The 10,718-nt window shown below is 35.5% G+C and overlaps 2 protein-coding genes across 2 annotated transcripts; one reads left to right on the forward strand and one right to left on the reverse strand.

Moving 5' to 3' along the window:
* Window positions 1–3,675: 3,675 nt before the first annotated feature.
* LOC108561563 (protein bric-a-brac 1-like) lies at window positions 3,676–10,414 on the forward strand (the record flags this gene model as incomplete). The annotated part of the gene is given in 8 exon segments (XM_017919564.1): window positions 3,676–3,865; window positions 3,933–4,098; window positions 4,152–4,314; window positions 4,511–4,784; window positions 4,857–4,965; window positions 8,548–8,933; window positions 9,071–9,298; window positions 10,093–10,414. Coding segments are annotated over 8 exon segments (1,743 nt in total). The 3' UTR covers window positions 10,339–10,414.
* Window positions 9,317–10,083, reverse strand: LOC108561564. The gene has a single exon (XM_017919565.1). It carries the CDS (start codon window positions 10,018–10,020, stop codon window positions 9,652–9,654), a length of 369 nt encoding a protein of 122 aa, XP_017775054.1. The 5' UTR covers window positions 10,021–10,083; the 3' UTR covers window positions 9,317–9,651.
* Window positions 10,415–10,718: the final 304 nt, after the last annotated feature.

Below are 10,718 nucleotides of genomic sequence, written 5' to 3' on the forward strand. Positions count from 1 at the left end.
ACGTACAAGGATTATTACAATATTTCCATTCTTTATTTACAAATTTGTAATTGTCTATTTGCATTTTATGCTTGTGTAATTAAAATTGTACTGAACTGTGTATAGTAGAGTGAATGAAGCATGGATGCACTTTGCAATCGATAACAGCTTGATTTTCGTTACTGCCTGTCTAGTAGTATGTGTGTATATTTCTATTTTTTCTTCTTTTGTTCGGTCATTCTTCCATCGATATCCTCTCTTGCACCACTCTCGAATCCTCGCGTTCTATTTTCCTTTCAGGTAATTAGTTTCAGACGTGGAAGTGGTCCGTTCAACGTCGGCCACGTGATTGATACCCATTGAACATGTCTTCTTTTAATCCTGACTTCTCCTCCTCCTCCTCTTCATCTACCACCGCCTCTACCATCTACCAACGCCTCCTCCACATTCAACTCACGGTTTACAAATTACATTTCGAGCTGAGGAATCCGAAGAATGTTCGCATCAAAGACCTGCTTAATAATTCCCCGCCCGGAAGTGTCAATAAGTTAAGGAAACATGTGCCGTCGTTCCATCCACCACCCTTGATGAAATATGTGTGTGTGTGTTTGAGAAGAAGCTTCGTCTTTTGAATTTTTAAGAGAGCAATCAGTCTTGCTTTAGCTCAAGCCAAAGCGAATTTTCTTTCGCCAGTTTTTGTTTTTTTTTTGTTCTGTTTTCATAACATTTTTCTTCACTCGTTCGGTCTGCAAAACGCTTCGGTCTAGACCAGAGAAGACGTTTTTATTAAACTCTTCTGAATGCGATTTCTGTTTTTTTTATTTCAAGAAACGATTTATAATCGTCGTAGTAGACTGTTATTACTTTAACCAAATAATCACAAAGGAATGCTGCTTTTTTTTAGTTACAACTCAATTTCTGCGATTCTTTTTTTTAACTTTTCTTATGTATTTTACAAAAAAAAATTGCTATTTAAATTTAGATATAATTAATCAACAATACTTATTAACCCTTTTCAGCCCAGTGATTCCAATTGGAATAATTGATTTTTAAATGCAATTTTGTGTTTCGATTTTTAACATTAGGTAATATTGAATAATGAAAAGAAAATCAGGTTCGATGTTTTTTTATGATTAAGTAAGTGCTTTTAAAAAGATTTTAATAAATCAAGAAAAAAAAATTGAAAATAAATGTGGGCTGGAAAGGGTTAAGAATGTATCACAAGTACACAAATTGTAATTTGTCTTGATAATTTTAGTAATTGTTAACTTTGTAAGTGATTTATTTTATAATATTTTAACTGAAGACTGAAAAAAGCACATGGTTACAATATATTAGTGGGAAATTCATACAATTTTTATTTTAATAAATTGCATAAAATTCATTATCCACAAATAAATTGGTGTTTTCAATGATTCAATAGTTAAAAATTTGGATGTAATTTCATTAAAAAAAAACAATTTCCATGAAGTTTCTTAAGAATTTACTATTATAAAAGTAGAAAAAAATGATTATTAGATGATTATAAACGTTTTTAGTATCTTTCAAAGATTATTGATGAATTTTGTAAGCAAAATAGTTAAATACATGTACCAATAGAAGCAAATCTATATAATTTTAATTATTATTTATCTTATTTCAATATAAATTATGCTATGGAAATAATTTTATGGAATAGAAAGCAACTAATGCACATTGAACCTAGATGCATTTTTAACAGTAGGTAATATTGAATAATGAAAAAATACAGGTACGATGTTTTTTTTTATGATTAAGTAAGTGCTTTTATAAAGATTTGAATAAATCAAGAAAAAAAAATTGAAAATATATTTGGGCTGGAAAGGGTTAAGAATTTATCACAAATTGTAATTTGTCTTGATGATTTTAGTAATTGTTAACTTTTGTAAATGATTTACTTTATAATATTTTAACTGAAGACAAAAAAAAAGCATATGGTTACAATGTATTTTAGTGGGAAATTCATACAATTTTTATTTTAATAAATTACTTAAAATTCATTATCCTCAAATAAATTGGTGATTTAATGATTATGTTAAATGATTTCAATGTTAAATTAACATCGTAATTGATACAATTGTTTAAAATGTAGATGTAATTTCATTAAAAAATACAATTTTCATAAAGTTTCTTAAGAATTTACTATTATAAAAGTAGAAAAAAGTGATTATTAGATGATTTAGAAAATTATAAACGTTTTTACTATCTTTAGTTAAGTTAAAAACTGGTCTACATCGCAAGCCCGACAACCGAAATCCCGATTGTATCCAAAAATTTTACAATAACATTTTTAAATTATTTCAGAGCGTAGTCACCTTGTGCTACACTTTTATTATTAATAACAATAAATTATTATTAATTTATTTGATTTTGTTGAATTATTCATAATAAACCTTAACATTATGAAATAATCTCAAATACAATTAGATTATTAATTGTTATTATTTATTATTAATAACAATTTAAAAGTCACTACGTTCCGGAATAATTTAGAAATATTATTGTAGAAATTTTCGATATAGTCGGGATTTTGATACAGTCGGGATTATGGTTGTCGAGATTTCGATATAGTCGGGATTTTGATAGAGTCGGGATTCTGATATAGTCGGGATTTCGAACGTCGTGGTTGCAATTGGCTCCAGTTAAAAAACATGTACCAATGGCAATTACTTCTACATAATTTCAATTATTATTATCTTATTTAAACACTAATTATACTATAAAAATGTTCTATGTAATAATTAAACAGCAATCTATGATTTTTTTTAATGTGGTTCTTGTAAACTGTCTACAGAGGACTCTTTACTATCTAAACAGGAATCTGTATCGGGGGAAAACTAATAAATAAATACATATAACAACTATGTACTATATTATATAATACGCAGTTTAAATATTGTTAAATTTGGTGTTTGATTGTAATATTTTGATTGTCTGCGCCATCTAGCGGAGCGTCGATGAATTCATCCGGATGTCATGCAGAGTCTTCTAACCTAAATTTTAATCTATTAACGCTAATTAGATGAATCTAGGTATAATCCACATGCAACAAATGGAAATCCTGAGAACAATATGCTTCATCCTGTATAGATCCATGTGCATAGAGTGTCAATCTGACGTCTCCTGACGTACACACATAGCAACCATTACGTCAGAATTATAAGAGTGTGTGTGTATCTGTAATATTTAGTAACAAAAATACAAGAGGTGAAAAGATGGTGGCCGTTGTTTTCTTATTCCGCCAAAAGTAAAAACATTGAACTCGTTGTTTCCAATTGAATCGGCGCTATCAGTTTTCCGAGTGTTTACAAAGGACGTAAATGTAAGTGACGTCACCGATTAGCAATTTCCAGTTTTTTTTCTTCTTCCTCTCTTTTGGTATGTGTGTGCGGGAATCGTGTGCTGATGTATATATATATATACTTATATACAAACACGAACGTAATGATGTGTGTATGCTCGGTTTTCAAGGTTACGAATCTAAAGTAGTGGCCCCCCCGTTTTTATTGATTGCTATTTAAACATTTAAAACAAAAAAAAAAACCGAACGGCAACAGAAGAGGAAGATTGGAAGAATTCCGCGCGGTTTCTTCCTCTCCACCGCATCTGTACCGACGGTAGCGGGGACTCGCATTACGTAATCGCATTTGTTTGGTGTTGCTGTCTTGTTTTTGCAGTTGTTTTCCCCCCTGTGGTCATGTCGATGCAACAGTACTGTCTCAGATGGAACAATCACCAGCCGAACTTCATTTCAGTGTTCTCCAGCCTCCTCAACAATGAGTCTCTTGTTGATGTCACACTGTCTGCGGAGGGAAGACACCTGCAAGCACACAAGTTGGTTCTTTCGGCTTGCAGCTCTTACTTCCAAGTGAGTTTTAAGAAAAACAAACACATTTGTGATTTTGCTCATTGTTTTGTTATTATCCTTTTCATAGTCACTGTTTACAATCAACCCATGTCAGCACCCTATTGTCATACTTAAGGATGTCAAGTTCATGGACTTGAAGGTGATCATCGATTTCATGTATTACGGGGAAGTGAATGTGTCTCAGGATCAGCTGCCGCACATTTTGAAAACAGCTGAAATGTTGAAAATTAAAGGTAACTATTTGAAAATTCAATGCTGTTGATGTATTCATGCTTGTTTCTTTTAGGGCTTGCTGAAATCCCAGTAGAACCTTCGGTGAAAAGCCAGAACAATTTATCAGAGAAAGCAGAGCTCCTCACACCCAACGATCCAAACTGGAACAGTACAGATAATCAACATAGGCAATCTCTATCACCATCACCGTGTCCCTTATCACCAGGAAGTAAAAGGTAATTAATTAAGTTGATTTAATACTATTACTTTTATTAATTGATAGTTATATAACTACTATTAATATACTAAATAAGTGGTAATAATATAATAAATTCTAATATAAATAATTAATAAACTGGCCAAAGGGTGTGTAAACTATATTTCAAGATTTTGCATTATTATTTTATTAAATATAAGCTTTTTGATGTGTAGGAAACGTTTGAGGAAGTCTTCGACGGGTTCGGGGTCCGGGTCGACGGATCGGACGACGGTTGTCGAAGAGCACGGACCTAACGAGGTAACCTTGACATCACCACTGGGGACGGCAGTTATAAAACCGGACCCAGGCGGTTTCTCCACGGATATGAACAACGCAGGCGGCACCCCACAACGAAAATCGCAACAGCACGGATCCGACTCGGACATGCACCGTGGTAGTTCGCATGAGAGCATGGACAGCGAATCATCCCCCCATCAGATCACCCTGGTAAGACATCCCTATAATGTAAACCAAATCGTGCGATGTATTTACTCTTTGTTTGTCGTTTCCATCCTCCTGATTTCCCAGCAAATCCCGCAGCAGGAAATGCCAGTCCAGCATGCAGTGGATCCGCCCACCGCCATCGAAATGCCCGGCCCATCATCGACGACCACCCAGACTGTCACCGGTAAGTCAGAAACGATACATTTTCACATCTCATCCACACCTGAGAATGCAACTGGTTTATTTTCAGTTTACAATCAAATAAAATTGTTTCCATCAATATTTTTTATTTAGATTTAGAACAATTATGATATATGATTTTTAAAAATTTCACTTTCGTTAATAAACCTTTTACATTCTCAAACGATGCTGTATGTTATTATTATTGTTACTATTAGTATTATTAATGTAAGAAGTTGAATTAGTCTTGGGGAGAGTGAGAAATTGTACCTCGTGGGGCTAAGGGTCAACAGCAAAAGTGAACAGGCAATTTATTACGAGTATTATTGCGGATACCTTAACATATAATAATAATTATTATTATTACCATTATGATTTGTCTGATTATTTATTGGTTGCGTTTATTTATTCCGAGATTGTTGTGACGAGTCGAAATGTTTTTTACTTTTAATTAATTTTTGTTCTTAATTATAATTTATTATTATTATTATTTTATTCTATTTTTTGATCCTGTATACATTTGTTATTATACAAAAAGAAATTTTATCTATATATATACTTCCATACACACACATTATTATCCCAACAGAGAGAACGATGAAATTCATCACTTATTATTATTATTCTTTCGATTGATTTAACAACCATCCCAAGTAATTCGTAACTGGCGGAATTATGGATTATTTTTAGTTTATTCTTCTCAAATTTGTTAGAATCAAAAGATACACTATATATATATACCTGGCTCCTGGTACAGGCTCGGCTCAATGGTAATTTTCACATCATATCACCAATCATTCATTGTTTTTATTTTCTTCATTTAAGTGTTTCTTCACAAAAAAAACAGTACTTTTCATTTAAAATAATTCAAGCTTATATTGATAAATTTAATCACGCAAATCATTGTTTTCACATAACTTCTTAACTAAAATATTAAAAAGTTTGATCCTGTCGAAATCTTTAAATTTAATAATGTATTGTCTTCAACTTACTTCTTTCAGACTTTAGATTTTAAAGCTCAAAATGAATTTTGTAACAATTGTAATAATGCCAATGATTGTTTTCACATTACTTCTTATGACTTTATTATTTATTAAATGGATCTTGTCGAATTCTTTCTCGGATAAATCTTCATTCTATTAGATCTTAATACTTTCATTTCTTAATTAAAATGTTGTATGCACTACAAGGCTTGCTTCTATGGTTTAGTTGAAAACTGTCTGATGAAAGTACATTTTATTGGTGGGATTGCTTTCAATACGCTATGTAGTCACACATGAAAAGCTTTATTTTCTTTTACTATACTTAACCTTCTGTATTCTTCTGAAATCCTCGATAATTGTCCTAAATCATCTAATTTTTTTTTGTTTACTTTTTCTTAATATATATTTCTTTTCAATTTTGAAAGCAAAAATGTTCATTGCGGAATCATCTTTATTTAGATTTTGAAATTTTTCGTTTGTGTTTTGTCTCATGTTCACGATTGCCGTTGAGCGTAGCCTTAACTGGAGAGGCGTAAAAGAGATTGAAAGAGAGAACGAGAGGGAGAGAGAGAGAGAGTACATAAATATATATAGATACAAGATTTTTGTTTTGCGTTTGATGGGGCCTATTTCTAACCTGTGGTATTGTATACCGATTTCAGGTTACCAATGGGGTATAGTCGACCACAGCTATCCACATTTCACCCAAGCCACCCTAACAATACCCCAAGAACTACAGTACACCAACAATCCCCCACCAATAACAACTCACAATTACCATCACACTAACATATGCACGAACGGTGCGACAGCCGCCGGCTCAGCCTCAGCTGCGACGGCCTCCACGAATCATCAGATGGAGGCGCGTCCGACGCCGCCGCATGCACCTCAACCGCCTCAGCAACAGGTGCCAGCCTCGCCGCCGCAGACGGTGCAGAAGCGCAAGAGGAGCGTCAACCCGCAAGCGGACGAGAACTTCGTGCGAGCCCTCGAGGCGGTCCGGTTCGGTGGAATCGGGTTCTGCAAGGCGGCTCGAATGTACGGCGTCAACAATCGTACCTTGTGGCTAGAGTACAAGAAGCGAGGATACCCGATCAGTAGACTCAGCATCAAGAACAGAAAGCCCGAGAACAATCAGCTGCAGAGTCAGGAGAACGAAAGCCCACCACCAACGGAGTCCTCGGAAGACTCGCAGCAACAACAGCAGCAGCAGCAACAACAGCAGCAGCAGCAACAACAACAGCATCAGCAACAACAACAACAACACGCAGTTAACAATCCGATAGCTATGATCAGCGGGGCTTTCATTGACGGGCGACCCGTGGAGATATCTCCGGTGATTCAGAGGCCGCGGTACTTTGATAACGGCCTTCTGCACACGACTCCCATCAACCTGCAAGGGCTTAACTTCGATCAGATGTAAAATCGGCAGTCACCTCGCGCGACGTACGCGAGGAACTCTTCGAACGGAAAAAGACTGAGAGAGAAACTTCGTTTTGGAAAGAAGGGGGGCGACTTGTACATAGAATAAACGAGAAAGAAGCAATTTCGTGCCATATATACATAACGTTGTATATAATATAAATACATGAATATATATAGATATATATTTTATTAATAAATTGATTCGATCGATGATCTCAGATATCAATAAAACAAACAAAATTATAAATATAATTTCCAATAGTTGGAAAGCGTTTGTAACGACGAGGACGGAATAATAATATAGGCATAAATTCAATATTTAGTTACGCTCCAAGCAATTAGTGCAATTATCATTACTATACATGATTATTATTATTATTATCAATCAATTAATCTATTTTTTTTTTGTTCGTTTAGTATTTATCGTATTTATAAATTGTCTGTTTTATTTTATTTTTTAATTTTTGTATATTGTTACCCGTTTTGCATATCATTTTTATTACCTAATTGTTTAATCCACACACACACATATATATATATATATATATTTTAACTATTAATCACTTGATGCGAAATCGGTTTTAATTTATTCGTGTGCTCATAATAATAATAAGTTACAGTTAATCTTCGGTTTAATTTCAGTCTTGCAATTAACAATAATGTTATTTATTTTATTTTAATTTATGTAATTATAGAAACTGGATCTTTTACTTTTGGCGAAATCGTTATTTATTTATTTGTTTGCTTTCACAACCGAAGATTTTGTGACTAATTTTATTTTTGTTGTTCGTTTCTATAGTTACTGTACTAACTAATCGCTACTATACTATAGTAGTTGGCAGCTCAAAGCAAATACTCTAGTAACGTGTTGTTAAGTTAAAGTTAACGTCTGATTAAGCCGAAGATCCTCCTGTACGTACATACATGTTTACTCCCCGACGTAATGTTATTACGATTATATATTATATAACATATGCCTTATTTGTTTCATTCTTTTCTTTTATATATTATATATAAATATATTGAAAAAAAAAAAAACTAAAAGCATTCGGAAATTCTGTTCACAACCACCAAACCTATAAAATACATCTGCAACGAAACGATTGCTTATTGATGATGATGATGCAGAGGGATTCTTTTTGGAATTAAATTCGTTCTGTTGTTTGTTTTAATTGTAGATAGGGTGATAATAACGACGCACGCGCAATTTTCGCAATCGCAGCAGCAGCAACACCATCCGCATCAACAACAACAAGTACACCATCATCAACATCAGAACAACCAGCAGACGATGATCGTGGGTCCGAAGAGGGGTCGTTTCCTGATGCGGCAATCTAGGATCAAAAGGGATTTGGAGCAGAATCCTTCCTCGGAAACGTCTTCTGGCGGAGGAAGAGATTCGCTGACCACCCATCATTACCTTTCCGTCCCTCACGTCCGCGTCGAGCGGCAGGTATCCGATCCACTTCCGGCCATCTCACCTCCGCCCGGAAATCTACTCACAGTACCTGGAACTAACATCTTAGTCAAACAGCATTCGCATCCTCTTCTTTCGAGCCAGACGGTTAGTACATATACATATGCATTTTATTTATACTACTTCAACTAAAATTGCTTGAATAATAATAGTCCAGTCATCTTCTATCAATTTCAAACTTAATACAGAACGTTGCTTAATTGTATTCAATGTTCTTCCTGTAGTCATTTCAAAGTCAAAGTCCGCCTCCGCCCATTACGATGACCCAACTGCAAATAATACCGCAGGCGCATTTCGTGGACGTAGAACAACATCATCATCAGCCCTCGTCGAGTCCCATCCCGATGGTGATCTCGCAGGAAAACACAGCATCGACTACGGAGAGCTCCGCGCTCACCACAATCAGGATAAGATCGGACGAGCTGAAGAGGAGCGTCTCTTCGCCCTCACAGGTACCGATTCAACCATCTCGAGCACTTGTCCTTTGCCGCCTCCAACACTTCACCGTTTACCTCCGGGTACTCCAACCAGTAGTTCTCCGTATCTCTATAAACGTTGTAACCGACTGGTGTGACGAAGAATTCTTCGTCTTCCTGGCACCTCTCTCGAACCATCCTCCAAATACCAGACATGTAGTCATACGTTAAGGAAGACGCTCCAGTCTCCGAAGGTTCCGGATAATCTTCATTGATATATTCAACATCTCTAAGAGCTTTCTTCTTTTTCTCGGCCATTGCCTTAACACCATCGTCGTTCTTTTCAAAGTCTTCTTCCTCTAGCAACCAATGACCTAACTGATAAATATTTATATATATATAGTCATAAATCGAACAAAATTATAATTGAAACTCACATTCATTTCCTCGCGAAGATTTTCCGAAGTCTTCCTGAATTCATCAGTGAATCCATCCATAATTTTCTTATGGATTTCGGATCTAGACAGATGCTTTATGGCCGTCCTATTGTAGTAAATACTGTCTTTGTAAAACTCTCGCATCGGATCCGAGATTTCACTGATTTCGGAACTACCCGATTCCAACTCTAAACTTTTCACCGATTCCAGCAATTTGTTAATCTTCTCCGGTAGCTCGCTGGAAATAGGAAACTCGATGGGCTCGAGGATAATTCTGCCCGAATTCGTGCACACCGAATTGCTGCTGCTGAACGTCGCCATTCCTCATCGAAACTATTGATCAAACTTTTCCGTATTTGTAAACCGTATTTTTACTCTTTTCTTATTTTTTAGTTGAGCACCAGATCCAGCCATTGTCCTGTGGTGAGACCCGGTCCTGCGCTAGGTTGCAATTACTGCTGGAACACAGTGGATAACCACGGTCGGATACTGCGGAGGAAGACAAAGTACCATTGCCCCGAGTGCCAAACGAACCTCTGCATAGTGCCGTGTTTCCAAGAGTACCACGAAAGGCACGTCGCCCAAACAACGCTCACGACATCCGTGATGCGGATCTTCCCCAAAACCGGTTCGATCTGAAGCAAGAGGAAGATTCTCTGAATCATCGTATCATTCCTATCCACAAAACTATACCATGTATAGAGAGAAGAAAAAAAAGCAAAGAATTGTATTTTAATTTTTACGAAGGAAAAACAAAGCATAAGCTTACACATAGTAGTTAGTTAATTGATTTGATTGATCGTTGTCGTTCGAGACTAGTGATAGAGTGTAGTTTCTTTTAGCTTAAGTAAACGGAGAAGATAATTCGCGTTTCGTTTTTTTCGAGTATTTCCGAGCCTAGGCGTGTTGATTTCATCTTCGGGTCACCCATCCGAACCCTGGACTTGCGCGAAACCATATGCAAACAAACATAACAGTTAATTGTTCAGATTAATTTAATTATCTTTTTGTTGTTGTTG

Source organism: Nicrophorus vespilloides, unplaced genomic scaffold (genome assembly GCF_001412225.1).
Source record: "Nicrophorus vespilloides isolate i.1.1-1 unplaced genomic scaffold, Nicve_v1.0, whole genome shotgun sequence".
Classification (NCBI taxonomy): Eukaryota; Metazoa; Arthropoda; class Insecta; order Coleoptera; family Silphidae; genus Nicrophorus; species Nicrophorus vespilloides.